At 37.3% G+C, this 20,949-nt stretch overlaps 1 protein-coding gene and 1 long non-coding RNA gene across 2 annotated transcripts; both read right to left on the bottom strand.

The window, feature by feature from the left end:
• Nucleotides 1–12,225: 12,225 nt before the first annotated feature.
• Nucleotides 12,226–20,289, bottom strand: LOC138308007 (uncharacterized). The gene is made up of 8 exons (XM_069248964.1): nt 20,082–20,289; nt 19,793–19,986; nt 19,444–19,665; nt 19,030–19,160; nt 18,649–18,729; nt 18,159–18,374; nt 17,647–17,886; nt 12,226–12,314 (listed from the first exon to the last, which is right to left on the bottom strand). Exons 1-8 carry the CDS (start codon nt 20,287–20,289, stop codon nt 12,311–12,313), a joined length of 1,296 nt encoding a protein of 431 aa, XP_069105065.1. The 3' UTR covers nt 12,226–12,310.
• Nucleotides 12,510–17,220, bottom strand: LOC138307347 (uncharacterized). The gene is made up of 2 exons (XR_011205973.1): nt 13,421–17,220; nt 12,510–13,343 (listed from the first exon to the last, which is right to left on the bottom strand). It is a non-coding gene; the product is annotated as an uncharacterized lncRNA (long non-coding RNA).
• Nucleotides 20,290–20,949: the final 660 nt, after the last annotated feature.

The raw sequence follows: 20,949 nt of genomic DNA on the forward strand, positions 1-20,949 counted from the left end.
ATATCTTGAAAAATAATGGAAGGTGCCATATTTACAATGTCTTCTAGAAGTTTTTTTGAATGAAGTAGAAAAGTTTTTTTTAACTTAAGTAGAAAAGTTTGTTTAACTTAAGCTGAAAAGGTTTTTTTAGCTTAAGTAGAAACGTTTTTTAACTTAAGCTGAGAAGATTTTAACTTAAGCTGAAAAGGTTTTTTTTAATTTAAGTAGAAAAGTTTTTTTAACTTAAGTAGAAACGTTTTTTAACTTAAGCTGAAAAGATTTTAGCTTAAGCTGAAAAGTTGTTTTAACTTAAGCTGAAAAGTTTTTTTACCTTAAGTAGAAAAGTTTTTTAACTTGAGCTGAAAAGTTTTTTCAACTTAAGTAGACACGTTTTTTAACTTAGGCTGAAAAGATTTTAACATAAGCTGAAAAGTTTTTTTAACTAAAGTAGAAAAGTTTTTTTACTTCAGCTGAAAAGTTTTTTCAACTTAAGCAGAAAAGTTTTTTCAACTTAAGCAGAAAAGTTTTTAAACTTAAGCTGAAAAGGTTTTTTTTACTTTAGCTGAAAAGATTATTTAATATACACCAGATTTTTTAACGAAAAATTATTTCTAAGGTATTTCAAATCCATAACCTTTATTTTTTTAACTAGCAAGATGGATATCTTGAAAAATAATGGAAGGTGCCATATTTACAATGTCTTCTAGGCAGAAAACATTTCTTGTTGGGGTTACCTTGAAGTAGTTGATTTGATACCGTTCAAATATTAATCTGAATTGCAGATAGAACGTCGTCGGCCATTTTGTTTTATGCAATATGTCTGTTCAAGCTTGTCGGGAACGTACAAATGAACTAGCCTAACCGATTATAAATAGAAGGGGATGGCAGGTGGAGTATTGGAAATACGATTTACTTATCTGCAACCTGATTTTTTTTAGCTGAAGTTGAATAAGGTTTATTTGCATTATCACTTTTTCAGCTTAAGTCAAAAAGATTTCAACTTCAGTCAAAAAGATTTTTTTTTTTGACTTAAGTGAAAAAAGTGATAATGCAAAAAACCTTTTTATAACTTAAGTTGAAATCTTTTTAGCTAAAGCTATATCTAATAGGCAGGATCTGACCCTAAAAAGGCTTGGGTTAGTTTGGGCTAATCTTTAAATCTGAAATAATTTTTTCCCTTGATGGCATCCTGTGTATCATTTTCAAAATATTAGGTATACAAAACAATATATAATCGGACAACAAACAATCCAAGAAAGATTATTAAATTCTTCATTGCATTTTATGTTTTGCATTATATGCGAGTTCAGTAAAAGTTGAATGTTTGCCAATATTTGTTTTCTTTTTCTTAAAGTTATATGTCATAATGTGTCGTAACTGGACGGAAGTTTCCTTCAGTAATCTTTTGAAAACCATAAGGTTTCGTGAATTGAGCTGTGAAAATCATTCAAATAGGCAGACAAACGTACACACATTAGTTACAATTCGTTTCGAATGGAATAGATATAAATGATTTTTTTAATCGTCAGTAAACATTTCCATATATAAACAAAAGAAAAACATAACAGGTGGGGTGGGTTATTAGGTACGATTACTATTTATTTTATATCCCTCATCTAGTGTAGTTTTCCTAATCAATAAAAACTGCATCTATGTAAGGATCGAATACATTGAAACAAACTTGTCTAAATCAATAAAGCAAAACAAATGCTAACACATGAAACAAATCGTAAAAAAGTGTTTCCCCTTATTTGCACATTAACCTACATGCTTATCTTGATACATGGATTTAAAAAATCATTTTAGTTAAAATCAAAGTACTGAAAGTACTAAATGGCTCGGTCTCGATATTACGAGGAATATATTTTAAGGTCAATACAACTGTAGTTTTGTACAATAAGAAATCAATTTGGCTGGTGTTCCTTCCAGTTTGGACTTTTGAGGATTTCTTGGTGTAAAATAAGAGACACATACTAAAATCTTGGAAGCCCATTCTAATATTTCCTATGATGTTATATGTCAAATTTTATGACACCTTTAGCGTTTTCCTTGTTAATTTGATGTTAATGAAAATATCCATTCTTAATGACTATTGTCATCAAGTTCCTGGGACCACAGTATCAGTTAACAAGTATTGTTTTGCAGCAGAGAAAGACAAGGGGCATACTTTTCTATGCCAAAATGTCTTAAATATAGAATATATCTGTCCTCTAGAAGACTTATCAATATCACCATGTGATTTTTGAATAAATTGGTCAATTGGTATACTTTTAACAAGTTTTGTAATTATTCTTTTGTAAAACAGCAAGTTGATTGATATACATTGTATCCGAACTTCAATTCAAACCGGATAACTTGTTAGCTCACCATAGACCATGAAATTGTTTGTACACTTTCTTAACTTCATGATCGTTTCCCATACCTCTGATGAGTATAATAAAACTGTCATTACAAGTGAATCAAATATTTTCAGTTTAAGATGAACAGGAAGAGATACATTCCTTAATTTCTTATAAACAGCAAACACCGATTTAATTGTTTGTTCAGTAGGTTTTTTCCCTTTCTTTAAAAACGCTACCATTAACATTATTTTCTGTACCTAGATATGTAAACAATTCTTATAAATCTAATTCTGTATTCCATAACATCAACTGGTGTTGTTGTACCGATTTACGTCTTGAGAAGATCACAATTTTTATCTTTCTGATATTAAGTTCTAATTTCCATGTTATGCAATATTGTTAAAATTCATGTAACACTTGTTGTAGACCATCAGATATTTCTGATATCATAACAGTGTTATTGGCAAATGATATGATAAAAAGTTTGGGATACATTCCAATATCATATACCGTAAAAAATGGTATAATTTTGCGCAGGTAATTTTTAGGGCTGAAAATGCTTAAAAAATCTACTATCAGTATATTTTGCGCATCAACCAAAAGGGGAAAACAATGTCCAGGGAGTCCCAAAACCGATGTATGGAGGTGACAATTTCAATGCAAAATATTCCCCAGAAATGCTTGACAACTTGCACAAAAAGTGTTGTATTTAGAAGAAATAACATATGAAAACCGCATTGCGTTTGTTTTCTTTTATTGGCCACCGTAACCTGAAACTGAAATATCTAGCAGATGTCCAAAACATCGGCGGTCTGGTCCGCCGTACTCCGTGCACATGTCAATGTTTTGAGATATTACACATGAATAGTAATCAGGAATATTTGAAAAGAGTAGAATATATTTACTTAACTTGGCACAATAAGTAATTAGTGTGTTTGAGATCATTAGCAATCAACAGCAATCAGCTAGCGGATACGTAGTTTAGCTTGCAACAATCACAGTGTGCATAATTTGTCAAGATTTGTAAGACAAAATATTCTTTTCCACCAGGTAAGATTCTAAGTCATAAAGGTAGATTGAAAATAGGAAGGGAGATAAAATAACCAGATAAATATTTGTAGCGGGATCAGACTGGGTTGATTGTCGGCGATCAGGTAGCTCAGTCGGAAGAGCTACATTTTCTTCTCTCCTGTTACAGAATTGGCACCCAACTAAATAACCAACGGTTGTGGTGTTTGAAAGGGTCTCGTATGTATTCAAAAAAGGAGGGAGGAGTGTAGCGGGACTGGACTGGGTCGATTATCGATGACCAGGTAGTTCAGTCGGTAGAGCACTCAGCTAGTGTTCGGAGAGTCCCGGGATCGAATCCCGGTCTTGCCGCTACATTTTCTCCTCTCCTGTTACATATGGTACCATACTGTGCATGTAGATATTCAAGGTAAATCAACAATGTTCGCTGATCTTGCAGAATTGCCTTACAGTGTTATAATGAATGCAGTAAATGTATGTCTCATTGGTGTGATTGATTTAAAGGCAGTTCATGTGGTGACCGAAAAAAAGGTAAAATCAATACTTTCAGAGTGATCAGGGAACATTGATAGTCAAGGCGGAAAAAACATAAGACGACCTGTGTTATACAAATAATGTTTAATTGATTTTCATTAAATTGTCTCGAAGGTGATGATTAGTGTGTTATGAACGATAAGCTTAATATGTTTTTGACAAAAAATATAAACAGCTAATGTCATATTGTGTTTTAAATTTAAATAATCTTTTATTTATTCATTTCATTTCAAGCATGTACATGTCATAGAATATAAACAAATATCAGGTATATGCTTAAATCATATTACAGTTAAATTCACAATAAGGAATTTGAAGATGATGATAGTAATTATTTTCGGATTGAAAATCATTACAATATTAAGCTTCCACAGTTGAAAATTACTTCTTTTTGTTCACACAATTCTTCTCCTAGACTGTTTCCAGTTGAAATGATACATGCATGCTGACATTCTGTAAAACATAAGGAAACAATAAATGTATTAACAGAGTAATTACTGAAAAGGCTAATATCATATAATTAAACATTTTAATCATAAATAGCAATACCAGCATAGAGGAAATATTATTGAAGTTTAATTCCCGCTGTTCTTCAGTCCTCCTGTTCTTACATGTAAGAGTTTTGTCCTTCATAAATTGATTGTAATATACAGTCTATAGCAGTTGTTATATAATGTGCACAAAGAAGTATAAATACACACGTATGCATGGGTACAGTGGTAAATTAATAAGTTATACAGAAAATGATGGTGCTGATCATGAAAAGCGTAAAGTCTATTTTGTTGAGTAAAAAGTTTAAAAAAACCTAACATTGTTCACACCCTAAGATGTAATCGCACTAAAAACAGTGATCATGTGGGCTTTTGTGCGATTGCATTTGTAAGACTGTGCCAGGTGGTAGAGATTAGTTCCGCTCGAGTGATCACACAATGCAAGTGAGAGTCGGGAATATGTTTATGTAAGTTTTAATTGCTAATCTCTGATGCTTGTTGGTAAAATATAACTCAGGATAATTGCTAAACAATTAACATTTTTCTCTACATTTGTTACAGATTGAAACAGCTTTTTAAGTGCCGTTTAACGGAAGAATTATGAAGAAGAAATAGGCATTTTCGTCGATCTAGTAGTCCAAAAAATATCACTTCGAGTTATATGAAAATTCCATATATGATTTATGTCATTCGGCCAAAAATGTATACTTCATATTACCTAGTTTAATGCATATGCTGTATGTATATGATCAGAACATCAAGCTCCTGTGGTGAAAATAACTAAAATGTTTTAAAAGTATGGTTTAGTGGTAATCTCTGAACGTGCTTTAGTATATAGATATAATCTGATATTTATACATGTGCTTATACAATTATCGATAATAATGGATGTGGTAAATATCCATACCTTATTAACTGCCGTTAGTTTTAAGATTACGCCACCTTGGACATTTACAAAATGTTCACCGTCTGTCACGTGCTATTTTATCAGTAGTCCAAGTTTGTCCAAAATTTTGTTAGAGTTGTCTTTCTTCCATTGTGGATTTACACGTACATGTGGCATAACGCAGCCGTGATAAACAAATCTCCATATCGTCCTGAAATATATTTGCTCCCGAACTAATATGATTCAAAGTGCAAAAATCATTATTGTAACAATTTTAATGTTTGAGGTGAAATATAGATTTCATTTTTTCCGTTGCGGGATAATTGTCACTAGTAGGGACTAAACGCGTGGGGCGAAGCGAAGCATTTTCGGGACGAAACGTCTTCATGTATTGAAAACAACATTTTCGGGACGAAAAGTCTAGATACATTGTACACAATTCAAGTGAAAATTTTCCAACCTAAGATCATTTGGATGATGTATATGGTAAGGATATGAAAGCAGTAATCTACTATTCCTATTTCAACATTACAGATACGCTTATTTCAGTAACTTTCATATTCAAAATTTGCTATTTAAAATTCCCGGTAAAATCAAAGTTGTTGAATACACTGCCGCTAGGAGCGCTAGTATCTGCGAGCAAGTTCTTAGCCAATCATATTGAGGAAATTGACTGTAAGAGAATTTTGCAACCACGATCACAATGGCGAGGTGACCCTCGCCAAAAACTATTTTGTTTTTTGGGTTTTTTTTTTAATTGTAAAATGACTCGATCATTTATCACAATCTAACTAACAATTTGTAAACGTTATTTATGAGATAATTTATATATCATACAGGTCACAGTCATAAGTCCAGTTAGATTCACCTTTTCCCTTTTACCTTTACAAATGAATTAGCGAACTTTTCCACGGGTAAGCTTAAGAAATAGCACAAACAACATGTTGGCTGAGTGGGAATGAACCAATTTCGCAACAAAATAAAAAAACTTTGTCACGTGCCGTAACGTAATCGTTTCTGGACACTATACTGATTGTTGACGGGTTTCAGTTTATGATTGGCAGACGCGCGACGTTAGGCTCCGCCCCTATTGAACATCATTGGCTAACGAACTCGAAATACAGGTGTCGGTAAATAGCTGACAGATGAGTGACAGGTGATGTGTTTGTCTGATTGGCTACATACCTAAGATAGTCCGAATACGCCAATATCAACTAACCTTGATATTGGCCTATTATATTTTTTATTATTTTACTATTACGTTTTTGATACATGAAATGGGGTGTAAATCTAATCATACAAAATATATCTTAAAAGTATTGTGATAATTCACATACGAACATGATATTTTACAAATTTTAATAAATTATATTTTACTATAAGTACAAGTATATCACCAAGGATTTAAAAGTATCCTTGTATATCACGCAACGTGCATATTCAAAATCGTTTTATAAGATACACTACTTTGTGGAAAATTTAATACCGCTATCAGTTTTTCAAGCATTTCAGAAGCATGACAAATGTTTCACATTGTCCTTCTGTTACATTATTCGAGAGAGATTATTTAGTGGGAGAAAGTTCTTTACTTTATTTACAGTTCAAAACCCTATAGACCTGTACCTTGAAATATTACGATGTTATTGTAAATTACTTAAATGAATGGGATCATAACTTTCAATTAATTAAGTTGTACTTTTGACTCTAAACATCATCAAGCTTTATTTCCCCCGTTAGAGGATATTGAATACAATCAAATCCACAAAAATATAAAGAAAAGAATGATAAAAATAAAAGTTAAATAGGTCGGAGCTCGCTGCTGGAATATACAACTTATGAATAAGTTATATAGCCGCGCAGTTCAGTAACGTTGGTTAACCTCAACGGTTCACAAAAGGCATCGCGCAACGCATACAACATATTGGATTGACTTTATAAAGAATTGTCTTTGGTCTGCAACACTGGTGAAGGGGATTCCTGTACTGGCTCCTAAAAGGCTACGGGTGAAGGAGGAATGATCCAAATTTTCAATGAAATTGAAAATAGAAAGGTCAAGTTCAGATTGAATATCTTCCATGAAAGTTTGTCTTAGGGTGTCGTAGAATGTACATTCAGAACAAAGATGAACTGCAGCGTTGTCAAAAGTCAGAGAGCAGAGCGGACACTGGTTACCAGCAAACACTCTCGGTACTTCCAAAACTTTACATAAACAGTAGATGGTCTTAATATCGGATACAGATTCAGCAGCAAGCCACAGTATATATGGGTCGTATGAGGAATGTACAGTTTTTAAAAAGGATAAGTCATTATCGTTTGCCATACGATCCTCGAGCGCCGAATTTTCACGTGTTCTGATATTGGAATTTATTATACGTTTCCATTGGATCTTGGAAGGAAAAATGTAAGATCGTAGATAAGACTCCAAATAAGCAAGAAGGCAAGAAGGTTGTATTTCTGGAGTACCTTAACTATATCAGGGAAATATCCCTTCTCATGGTTAACCGTGGGTCTCTTTGAAATATACAAATGAAGACGAACAGTAAAAATTTGCTTTGGCAAGTAACGTTGGTCCATAGCGATAATTTTTTGCAGAAACAGTAGTTTCCTCCGGTCGATCTCTGCTGAAATTCTGAAGAGGCCAAGAATAGGCTCAGCTATATCGGACCTCGTACGGCTCGGCAAGCCAAGCATAAGTTTTGCAGCGTAATGTTGAAAACGTGCTATCTTGGAGATGTCAGTAGCGGAGAGATTTACCCAATGTCCACAACCATACAGAATAGATGGTAAGACGACTTTCTTATAAAGACTGGCTTTAACGATTGGACTCATTGCAGATAAGGAATGGGCTACACCAACGATCGAATGTAAGGTTCTTCTACCTTTATCACATGCGTTGGTGATGCGTTCGGCATTAGTTTAGTTTGGACGAAATAATTGTACCCAGGTGTGTTTGGGAGTGTGAGATTTCAATGGTATGAAGGCCCAGTGTCCATGTTTCCATCGGATTTCTTGGAATGTAGTTTCCTATTACTAGAATTTTACACTTTGAATCATTGAATTCAAACTTCCACTTAGTGCTGTATACCTGACAAATGTTCAATAGGTGTTGAAGCGATCGTTGAGAAGTGCTGATTAGTGCAATATCGTCTGCCAGAGTTGGGTTCCCAGAGGTAATCCTACCGATAGAGGCACCGTGTTGGCTTTTTTCTAGACAATCGAGTAGGTTATCAATAAACGTTTGGTAGAGAAAGGTAGATAAGACACCACCTTGCCTGACTCCAGATTCAACAGGAAACCAATGTGACGTCATACCATGCCACGTCACGGCGCTTAACATATCCTTGTACGAGGCGCGAATGGTATTAAGCAGCCGGCCTGTGATGCCGATACTACAGAGTTTACGAAAAAGGCCTGTGTGCCAGACGGTATCGAAGGCCTTTTTTATATCCAAGAATGAGATAAACACTTTGCTTCCCGACTCAATGTTATGAAAGATAGTTTCTTGAAGAGAAAAGGTAGCAGTTGTACAGCTGAGGGACTTGCGGAAGCCCTTTTTGTTGGTCATTTGGAAACGATATAGGTGAAGTTTTTAAGTTTTCCTGTATCCTGTTGTTGACCACCGTTTCAAAGAGTTTGTACGTACAACATAAGAGAGTGATTGGCTTGTACCTTGCAGTATCGCCGCGAGACTTGTTACCTCCTTTGAATATGGGGAGAATTATGCCTCGTTTCCATACTTTGGGCACGTGTTCGTACTCAAGGCATTTCGTGAACAGTTTTTGAAGACACAATATCAGTGTTCGTCTTCCATAACGTAAATGCTCGTTTTGGATACGGTCAATCCCTGGTGCCTTTTTAAGTTTGAAACCACGGATAGCACGTTCAACCTCGTCGAAGGTTATATTCCTATTAAGCTCGTCGTGATCGAAAGCGTCCTTAGGGTCATCAGGATCAGCGTCGTCGGACAGATCTGTCGACTCAGAATTAGCCTTATACACTGACTGGAAGTAATTACGAAACGTCTGCGCGACATCAATTGGAGAACGTAAAGTTTCGTCACCAACCTTAAATGGCGAGACACTGAGGCGTGAAGGACCTTTTAAAAGCTTAAGAGCTTTCCAAAATGTCTTACTATCACCGTCTACAGCGTCGTTCAGATCTTGGTGGAGATTTCGTAGATATTCCTGGTATGCTGCACGTTGGGTATTCTTGAAAAAACGTTTAGCTAGCTTATATTCCCGGTATGAATGATGATCGGATCCCCTTGGTTTACCTTCTGCGATCCACTCTCTTCGTCGCGCACGGGCAGCCTTGTGGGCTGATTTGACGCTACTATTCCAGTAAGGCTTCAGGCGCGGGTTGTATCTTGAGGTTGGGATATATGAAAGTGCACAAGCCAAGCGATCAATGCATCGGTGATAAAAACATTGAATCTGTCAATATCTGCTGGTGCATTAATTTCGAAATCTTTAAAAGACTGTAACATATAGTCGACTGCTAGCTGATACTTGATTAGCTGATCTGTATAACATTTACTCCAAAGAGGATGTGTGGTAGGGATAGGAGACGCAGATCGTTGGATCAGAGGTGATTCAAGAACGCATTCCAAAATTGCATGATCAGAGGCGATATCGGCATCGGCAGAGGAAAAGACTCTGCATGATTGAATGCAGTCGGGCATCATGTCTGTCACAAGGATATAATCAATGGTAGTTTCAAGAGGTAAAAATGTGTAGGGGAGGCCACTACATAGACTCGATTTGTTGACCGGGATGAGGTTGTTGGCCGAAATGAATTCGTGAAATAGACTTTGCTTACGACGCGCTGGGTACGACACGGGTAGTGTGTCGTATTGTGCGTTGAGATCACCAATCACAATGACATCTCCTAACTCAGAGTAGAAGCGGACGAAATCATTGAGAGTTTCAATTTCTTCGAAATATTGGTTAATGTTCGAGTCACTGGGCATGTAAACGCCAAACAGATAGAGTGGTGTAGAATTACCTCGATGAATATACAATCCAATGATGTGGTTTGACCGGCTGGTATCAACCGTGTCAACGGTATAACAAAGATCTTTGTTTACTAAAAATATAACACCACCGGGTCCACAACAAATAGTTTCAAAGTTCGCGTCTTTGGTACTCGGATAGGCGTAAAAATGTTCGTGAATACTATTAGGAAAATCAGCACAGTGCTGCGAGAGGCGCAGTTCACTTAAGAAGGCTAAGTCGTACGCTTTAGCTGACAGTATATTGTTTATACAAAGGGATGACGAGATGATCCCTCGCACGTTCCAAGAAAGAATAGATAGTGACATGGTAATCCAGAGAGTTGCCGAACACACGTAAATGTTAAAAGTAATTGTCATTGATTTCACTAAATGAGGTTACTGGATTTGAGGAAAATTCACCACGCAATAACTTATTCCGGATCCATCTCCTGCATTTGATTTCATTAGGCCAAAAATTATCGCTTTCCAGTATGTGCGCTTGAGACTTAGGTACTGATACTTTTGCCGAAAGCAAGCCGTTTCGCGAGTTGAAGATGTTGATTCGCGATACATTAACACCGGCTGTTGACAGGTATTTTTAATACCCGTTTCAGCGGAAGATTCCCCGATATTACCAATGTAGAACAGGACAGCTCTGGCTCTGCGAGCTCCCACAAAAATGTCATTATTAGTCGAGTTATCCAGATTGCGTGAGGTAACTGTAGGGCTGGTTTCCCGGTTAACAACTCGGACGGGAATTTTGTTTACAACGTCCGCATAGGCACGAGGAGGGGACACTGTGTTGTGCTTTTCCTCGGAATCTGTAGTCGGTACATGTATGTTACGACTAGTTGGGCTATCGTCTATATCAGGATAGGGTATTTCAGTGATATTGCGTAATACATCATCGGAAGAACTAGGGTGAACTACACATTCATCTGAAACTTGTTTACGTTTGGAGTCTACCGAAGGAGAGGCCTCACGTGTGTGTGTCTGGCCCTGCTGAACAATAGCACGGGTACGCGTGTCAGTATGGCTATTGTTAGGTGGACGCGACCCACTACAGGTGATATTTACCTGTCCGTCGTTTGAGTCAGAGGCACCAACAGGGTAATTATTCAGGTGTTTTGAAAAAATCCTTTGATTTTTCTTAAGATCAACAACAACTGACGATAGAGAGTTCACTTTTGAGGTAACTTTCTGTAAGTCCTTACAGAGATTGTCATGGTCATAAGCATTAGTAGATGCTGACGCTGACGATAATGCCTTTAAACCAGAGTCTAATTTAGTCAGTTTCGACTCCTCGACATGGCCTTCTAATTTGGTTTTGAGTTGTTTATTATCTTGTTCAAGTTCAATGATCTTACGTGCGGATTCTCGTTCACGTTTAAGACAAAGTTTTAATTCATTTTCCAGGGAAGAAACTCTTTCAACTAGGCTGTGAACAGTGCTAGTCAGTTCCGTGACACTCTGATCAACAAGTACAGAATCGGCAGAAACAGAGTCAAATTTCGAACGCTGTCGGGTAAAAATGGTTCCGATATCAGTTCTATCGCCTTGGAGAAATTGGTACAATGTGTAACAGTCTCTGGCGTACTTAACGGCACTCGATCCCCCTTTCGATGTACTTTTTCTTACTACAAGGTCTCCCTCAGGGCACCCCTCTAAGGTCCTAGCTCTATTCAATAGAGTCGTTCTGTACCATGTTATGGAATCGACGGAATGATGAGTCAGTTTCAATAATGTAGAAACATAAGGATCTTTGGCTAAATTAAATACTTCACCATCCAAACTTTGAATAAACGCCTGATCGGGGATACATGAGAGAGGCGGGGAATTATTTAAGGTGCATGTTATGTCTAAATGCATGTAAAATGCTATGTGTTATTAAATTCCTTTCAGATGTTTTTTAATCATAAATTTGGTACTGGTGGAATCCTTAGGACATAATGAATACATTGAATATCTTTACTCTAACAAAAATGTCCAAATATGATACTTACATCAATAAAATGTACTTGTTATGCAAACACACCGATCACATACAAAGTGTCAATTATCTGCAAGAAAAGGGCAAAAATTAAAATGTTATGTAACGACTTGTTTCGCTACGACCGTAGTCATTAGCGTAGAGTAAGAATGATACAATTAATTTGTTTTGCTCTGGGTTCGACTGCCGCGTTAGCTTGCAGATTCCTATGTCTCGCTACAATATTCAAAGGTACTAGTGAGTATGGACAATGGACGACATCAAATTCATTTAACAGTTTATTAATATTTAACATGTGTAAAGGTGACAACAAGAAAATACCCGCGTGGCTCAGTGGGAAGTACTGTGAAATGGACAATTTTGCTGCTAATATTCTCACGTTTTCGCTACCAGAATTAACTCCTACCCATCAATGAAAGACCGAGCACGTGGCGCTACACACCGGGCCGATTATCGATAGTTTAACCTCCAATTTCACAAACACCGTTCTCTAGCGAAGATTCTCAAAATATCTCCTTAACGGTTAACCCCGAAACTCAACACAGGAGGCTCCCACTCTTTTCCAGCCTACCAACGGCTCTCAACACAAGAGTGAAGACTTTTACTTACTATCGAAACCCGTCTAAAAGCGAGACATGCCAAGTCCGACATTGCACAATTTCACAAGTATTTCAACCTCAAAAATATAGCAAAAATATCGACTGACAGCGAAAAATACACACACAGTAATGTTGATGCATTTCCATACTATACGATAACAGCAAATTAGGGAAAGGATGGGCGACAAATATATAAAAATTACATAGGTTTCAAAAACACAACCCTCACCTCTCAAGGCCCGGTAGAAAAACTGAAGGCCTCGGCGCAGTCCTGAGATCTCGTGCCCAGCAAATTCCCGACAGGCTGCGACCCGTAGCCGTAAAACTGATCCAAGGGAGATAATTTGGAAAAAAAAATAAACCAAAAAGTTCCTAACAAAAGTTGAAACATTTAAAGCCAAAAGTAAGATGCACAAATTTCGAATTTGGAAGTATCCAGTTCACGAACTCGAACTAGAATAAAAATAGAATGGAAAAAACCAAACTAAATTTTAAAGAACCTATCTATCCAGTTCACGAACTTGAACTAGAATAAAAAAAATAGGATGGAAAAAAACCAAACTAAATTTTAAAGAACCTATCAAGGGGAGGTAATTTAAGGAAAGAAAAACCTTAAGTTCACAAAATCAAACATCTCTTAATAAAGGGAGGTAATCCAAGAAAAAAAACAAAATTCCAAAATTTTGCACAAAGACAAACATGCCTTAATAAGGAAACGTCAACTAAGGAAAAAGAAAAAGAAAAAAAAAACTACCTATATTGTCCCCCCAACCACCTAGACAGGATGCGACCCGCAGCCACTAACAACTTACTGCACGAAAAAAAAAATAATGTGAAAACTGCATCAACATACCGCGGCCATTCTAAACAGGAGATAGAGGATGTCATTAATGATTATCCTTCAATTGTTCCTCACTGGCCAAAATCTCGATCATAACATGTACAACAACAACAACAACAAAAACAGAAAAAAAACAATTGTACAACAAGGTACCAAACAAAACAAAGGAGGTGGACTCTCTATATAACAATTATCCTGAAGTGGAATTGGGATTTAAAAAGATAACAATCATCCCAATGCCAGTACACAATATTAATTATATCACATCACAAGTATAGAACATGTACAAGTATCACCGATTAATTATCCCTAAGATGTTCAACATTGATATTCTTGCTAAATAACCACAATGCTAGTGCATCAAATGAAAGCATTATATTTCATCAAGCAATCCTGTACAAATCTACGAATTTTCATTTTCAACCAATTACACAAATATTTCCTTATCTTTTATTTATCTTTGTTTTTTTTCAGATATTTAATTATTATATCTTTATTTCGTAACACCACTGGTACGTACCCGAAAACCTCCACTTTAAACAACCCTGTTGTATTAAATGTAGTATTGTCAGAGACAAGCTATGAAACCCCCAGACAGCTCAGAGAGTCACATGAGTTATGTGCCCTTGGTATAGGTAGTAGCTGGTGGCTAGCAAACTTCAATACTCAGCTCACCTGTAATATCACTTATTTTCTCTACGAGTACATCAATCACATCTGCTTAGTAGTGATTATATATATATAGCTTAGGGCATGGTTGTTTTTCATTTCTTTTCTTTTGTATTTCTTTCTCTTTGTATACTTGTTTTACAGCCCTAGCAATCAACTGCAGATGCCTCGTATATATATATATATATATATATTGTACTACCACCTGACGTATGTACAATGCCAAGTGACCTCGGAGCAGACTGGAGAATTTCAGCGCAGAAATGGGTGCTAAAAGAATTGTAACAGGCACCCTTGCTTACTTTTGCAATAAATGTATATTAGAAGACGTTGTCGAGTATTACCATGGTGAGACCATAATAATTGTTATTATGAAATGGACATCAATCTATATTTGCACGCGTTACACCTTCCACTGTGCAAAGTTAGACACCACCAAACATAACTTCGAGAGTTGAATAATTTTCCAAGGCAGAAAAAGCTTAAGCTCCATGTCCCGGAACTCCGTACACGAAAACTTTAAGATTATAGATAAACGTAATAATCCCTTGCTGTCATTAACCTTGTGGGTTTCACAAGATTCCAGCATTTATATAAAAAAAAACCAGAACAATGTCCCAAGAGTCTTTTAACCAAGTTAAATTTCCTTAATACTTTAAGACTATTCCAAAATCAGAAAAGTACCCTTAGATAATTTTTCTTTCTGCCTTGGACACCACCTCCTTTTTACACGACTTTAGAACAAAAGGAAAAAAATATGACATTATGGGAAAAAAAAAGTACACAAATACAAAAACATACAATTAACAAAACAAAGTTTTCCACCGGGCCCTAAACGATCCTACAAGACTGGGGAAGCCACTCTTATGATTTTACTTAACCCAACTCGAATGAAAATTTGGGGTCGACCAGAGACTTTTCCCGTTACTTATATAGCTCCCTCCCAAACTAATTAAGTCTGACCACGTGAGTACAAGACCCCGGTGTTGGTCGTATCAACTCTAACCACCAGAACCATAGTCCCCACAGTGGCCAGAATACCTAACAGCCAAAAATACCCACCCCAACAATTTTGAATAGGAGAAGTCCTTGTTAGGGTTACCTCGAGGTGTTGGTCATGTTAACTCTTACCCCCCGCTGAGACACCCCCAACCACCTGGACCTTCTCCCTAACTAACTACAATTATAACTATAGTCTTATCTACATATCCCTGGACGCCCCCACCAATTTCACCTTAACATTATATAGACAATATTACAAACAGCCCCCCCCCAATTATACCTAACACTACATGACTATAGCCATATTTAGCCTACCAATAACAAAACGAAAAAAATATAAAACAGATATGAACATTTCAGGAATACTTATCAATACATTGAAATTTGAATGTTCACTAATGCACATTATCCAATAGTTCTGATGCCCCCTGGGGGGGAAGGGATATTCAGGGGTCGACACGGTGTCCTCCAGACCCCTGTGCTGCGCGGTTCGGGGTTATTACCCTGCCCGATCGGGCCCAAACTATAATGTTCTCCTTGTGTACCACTGAAATTCCCTGGAATCAAGTACTGGGGGTTTTTGTTACCATGGCCAAAAGCAACACCCCAATGTCCCGACACTTATCACATCAAAGTTCCTCCGGGCACTCTATATCACACTTTGTACTTCCAGAATAACAATAAGGACGTCTGGGTCCAGGCAGGGCCGTACGCATTTCCCCAAACCGCTTTGACGTTGTAGATCCGGCAACGACACAGGGGCCTGGGTCCTCTTCCTTAGTTCCTCCCCCCAGGTCAGGGGCATCAGTATACAGCAGATATGAAAAAAAAAATTGAACAACAAATGTTAGTCCTCTCTATCAGCTTGTAATATCAATACTATTAAATAACAACAACCCCTCAAATATCCAAATTACAAGTTTGTATTTTCAGCACTGGCCTTATCAGTTTCGAAATTTAACTCTCTAACCCCATATCAGTTACTACAATAAATCCTACTTAGTCCCCTTTACCCATGAGCGGCCTCCCCAGTGATACTGTCGCCCATCCTTCCCCCATGTCCTGTTGCACGACTTCCCCCATGAGCCCCTATGTCTGCAGTTAAAGTGTGTATACGGGCTTGTAAAGCCTCGATTTCATTAACCAAATCCGCACTGTCCATATTCCCACTAGTACTAATGTTACACGCCTACACAAGTTTCGTCAATCAAGCTAACCAGACTAAATCTGGATTACAATAGAGAAACACAATGCAAGCTATAAATAGCTCACACCTGAGAAATTATACACACAAGCGTAACCACTCAACCGAAACGTAAACAGTTCACCTGTATAAATTTCACAAACACAGGGACTCGTCACAACGCGTAGTAAATAAACGAGCAAGTAAGTCAACAATCAAAAATTCAAATTAATTAATTAGGGCCCCACGTTGGGCGCCAAATTGTAACGACTTGTTTCGCTACGACCGTAGTCATTAGCGTAGAGTAAGAATGATACAATTAATTTGTTTTGCTCTGGGTTCGACTGCCGCGTTAGCTTGCAGATTCCTATGTCTCGCTACAATATTCAAAGGTACTAGTGAGTATGGACAATGGACGACATCAAATTCATTTAACAGTTTATTAATATTTAACATGTGTAAAGGTGACAACAAGAAAATACCCGCGTGGCTCAGTGGGAAGTACTGTGAAATGGACAATTTTGCTGCTAATATTCTCACGTTTTCGCTACCAGAATTAACTCCTACCCATCAATGAAAGACCGAGCACGTGGCGCTACACACCGGGCCGATTATCGATAGTTTAACCTCCAATTTCACAAACACCGTTCTCCAGCGAAGATTCTCAAAATATCTCCTTAACGGTTAAGGCCCCGGCGCAGTCCTGAGATCTCGTGCCCAGCAAATTCCCGCCAAAGTCCCGGTTAATATAATTTCCGGAAAATATAGCAACGAAGCGCACCACAGTTTCGTTACAGTTACATCCTATTGAAGGTAGAAGGAGTGCTGGTGATTGTAAGCAACATTAAATGTAGTGAAGTAAAACATTTGAAAATGTAGTCTCATCTAAAATTGGGCAGAACACAGCCACCATTTTGGAACTACTTTTTCTAAACTATGGAGGCCTCTACCTATCAAACTGTATTCCCAAATATTTGAAAAAGCCACTTAAACCAAATTTGAATGCTAAGATAATTTAATTTACTTAAATTGTAGTATTTTCTTCAAACATGTTAAATCAGACACCAAAAATTATCAAATGAAATGTATATTCTGGTTTTATACTTACAAATCTATGAATCTCACAGTTGAATCTTGATAATCATCGAGAAGGCCATTTACTTCATGTGGATCATCTTCACTATCATAGAGGATCTCATAAACTGTGTCTACACCACCATCAATGCCCTGAAGAACTGCAAGGACACTGCCATTATACCACTTTCTCTCCCCAGTCCTCTCGTCAATCGTCCATTCATGGGAAATTCTTCTTCCTAGAAACTTGGTGACTCTCCTGCGAGAATGTCTTCTGTGAAGAATTGTGCATCAGTAAATAAATAAGATGTTTGCATATAGCAACTTTATGCTAGTGTTTTACATATACACATATACCTTAAATGAAAGGACCGCACACATACGGAAGAAAGTCTTGTTTTTATCAATGTCCTGCATCAAACCACTCACAACATTTATACATTTTAGTATAAATATGGTGTCAACAAATTTCATTCTTCAATGATGTCAATATCAGAAATTTCGAAAATTTTACACATCAATCAATGCCATCATACCCAACTTTACCTGGATGTTGTATTGGTCGTAGATACAGTGGCTGGTCTATCGCTTGTAGATACAGTGGCTGGTGTATTGGTCATAGATACCGTGGCTGGTGTATCGGTCGTAGATACAGTGGCTGGTGTATCAGTCGTAAATACAGTGGCTGGTGTATCGGTCGTAGATACAGTGGCTAGTGTATCGGTCGTAGATACAGTGGCTTGGGTTCTGGTCAAATTTAGGCTGAAAACAAAGTACAACATTAAACAAAAACAACATACATAGTCAAATACTTTTACATTGTGGCAGTTACGCTGGTAGAGAGTCAAGTTACCCGATGTAGATCCTTCCATAATCTATGGCAAGTAATTACTTTCTGAACTAGTTGGTGATAAATGTGTCATTTATGAGGTACAGCAAACCAGAGTATACAGACCTGCAGCAAGAATTTAGTAGGACAGAACTTCCTTGACAAGTGATACCAAAACATTATAATAATATTATTTGTAGCACCTACCTGAATGATCTACCTGTTACAGATACTGTGGCAGGGGTACTTGAGGCTGATAACGTGGCTGAGGTATTTGTTGTTGTTAGGCTGAAAACAAACAAATAAACATAATACATTTAAAACAAAATAATACACCAACTTATTAAACTGCCATTATCTTTTATATACATTTTGGACATTTATGCGCTGGTTTAGATCTGCTTTATAGTATTATGAAATTGTAGAATAAGGGATAATTGTATTCAATTACATTAATTTCATAATGTACCAATATAAATATATGATTTGTGTATTTTCAATTAAGTATTCCATGTTTTATTTTCATTTTATTTGTTCCTATCCATGATAAATTTCTGATTGCGTGCAACTTGTAACAAATGTACAAACCTGTGGGATACAGAAGCAGAACAGGAAACAGGTGGAAAACTGCTAGTAACAGTTGATGTACTTCTCCTTTTCCGTGGTTGTACTGATACTGAGGCTGACTGATGGTGCAATTGCTTGGATGCTGGTTCAAACTGTAAAACAAAAAATAAAAAGTATTACTTTTCCATAGTCCTTAACAGCCAAAATCCATTTAGTTCATTTTGTGTATCAATTTTTACAGGATTTTTAGAGCATACCACTTGCACTTTGCACAACTTACCTTGTTTATTATAATCAGCAGTGAGCTTTTACACAGACACTTACATTTACCTGAATTTCATAACATCAATACTGTGAATAAGCTGGATCTTGGGCCATGTTCAAAAACATTAAAATAATTATTAAAATTAAATAATAATATCGGTATGGACATACCCAAATGCCAGTCTCCCAAATACCAGGGACCTTTCCTTCTCTAGGGCTACTGAGTTCAGGAAGAATGGCTTTGTGGTAAAATGCGCAATGCTTTGGTACCATGATCTCATTCCACAGCTGTTTATCTGCAACTATCCGTTCAATATGTAGTTGATAGGGATTGGTAGTCCGCACCACAAAATCTATCCATGGGAGGTTGGTGATTCCCAATAACCCCTGACACTGATAATAGTAGTCATGATTATGTCGCAGACATAACGTGTTCCCACACAACTTCAAACAGAAGTTTCTTTCACTTGTTGCAGCCTGGTTTAAATTTTTGTTCTTTGAATGCAGTAAGTTTTTTTACCTCAACCAATCCTGTTTCTCCCGACTTCTCTTTAATAATCCCATCTGGGCTCCCTCCGAGATATTTGTGGGTTTTGTCAATGATAAGGCCAGCAGGTGTTATGGAGACGTCGATGCCAAGCTCAGCTTTCTTTAGCTCATACTCTCTCAGAGTTATCCTTTCATCTCTAAGCCCCTTCCGAGTGTGTTTATTTCCTCCAAAATTGCCATAAATCAGGCGCCGCAAAAAAGGGGCTACAGGTAGTGATGTCTTCCGTTTAACCACACTTCCAAAAACAGATGATGTTAACCTTTTTCTCCTTTCCTCTTTCCATACAGACGACTGCGATTGAGACTTGGTGAGACGTTCGATGCATCTATCTGCTCTTCTGTCAGGTCAACGTGCTTCTTCAGGAAAGTAGTTGTTGCCACCTGTAGAGCTTCATCTGACACATCTGGCACTGAGTCTATGGCATTTGGACCATATGATGACTTTGCCTTTTTTGAGGACGCTTCCATCGTAGCTGGCTCGACTCTGGGCGATCTTTAGATTTGGTAGAACTTAAAAGATGTTGTCGACGTTGTTGGTAAAGTTTTTGAAAGAAATGGCCTGGTTCCGTGTTAGTTGCCTGCTGCCACACACTTGGTGCCCATTCTGGTCCCAGATTCATCCTCAAAGATCCGCCGTAACATCTTGTATGCCAGGACCCTCTAGAACAGATATTATGCACCTTGCCCCCATCAAACTTTGTCCGTATGCTCATCCATGATTCGGCTAGGTTTGTCGTGAAGTTTCCCAAAAGCCTATTGCTCTTCGTTGCAAGTCTGTCCAGCAAAATGCATACATCCTGCTGAATGTCCTAATCCAGGGATTTTGGCACACTTGCCAAGCGGGATTGATCTTGAGCTTGAAGAGAGCTGCCCTCTGTCCACATGGCTATTTGGTTACTGCAGACATCGGAGACTGGATCCTCAGGCAATATATCAGATGACATCTCAGATGTATCGTCTGCTGTACAAGATGAATGAGCAGCTTTACAGAAGTCTGAGCAATTAAGATGGTTTCCAAACACATGGTGTATACTATTTCTGATATCTTGAGCCAATAACTTAACTGCCTTGCTTTTGTCTGCCTGGTTTTGACCTCATCCTGATAGCACACCGAACAGCACTTACCAG

Source organism: Argopecten irradians, chromosome 14 (assembly GCF_041381155.1).
Source record: "Argopecten irradians isolate NY chromosome 14, Ai_NY, whole genome shotgun sequence".
In the NCBI taxonomy this organism is placed as follows: domain Eukaryota; kingdom Metazoa; phylum Mollusca; class Bivalvia; order Pectinida; family Pectinidae; genus Argopecten; species Argopecten irradians.

What these genes read in the sequence shown, in the direction of transcription:
- LOC138308007 (XM_069248964.1), bottom strand. Translation starts at nt 20,289, where the DNA reads ATGGAAGCGTCCTCAAAAAAGGCAAAGTCATCATATGGTCCAAATGCC. An exon ending in AAAGAGGAAAGGAGAAAAAG is followed by an intron (nt 19,987 to 20,081) that starts GTTAACATCATC and finishes GCAATTTTGGAG; the next exon opens with GAAATAAACACACTCGGAAG. An exon ending in ACGACCAATACAACATCCAG is followed by an intron (nt 17,887 to 18,158) that starts GTAAAGTTGGGT and finishes AATTCTTCACAG; the next exon opens with AAGACATTCTCGCAGGAGAG.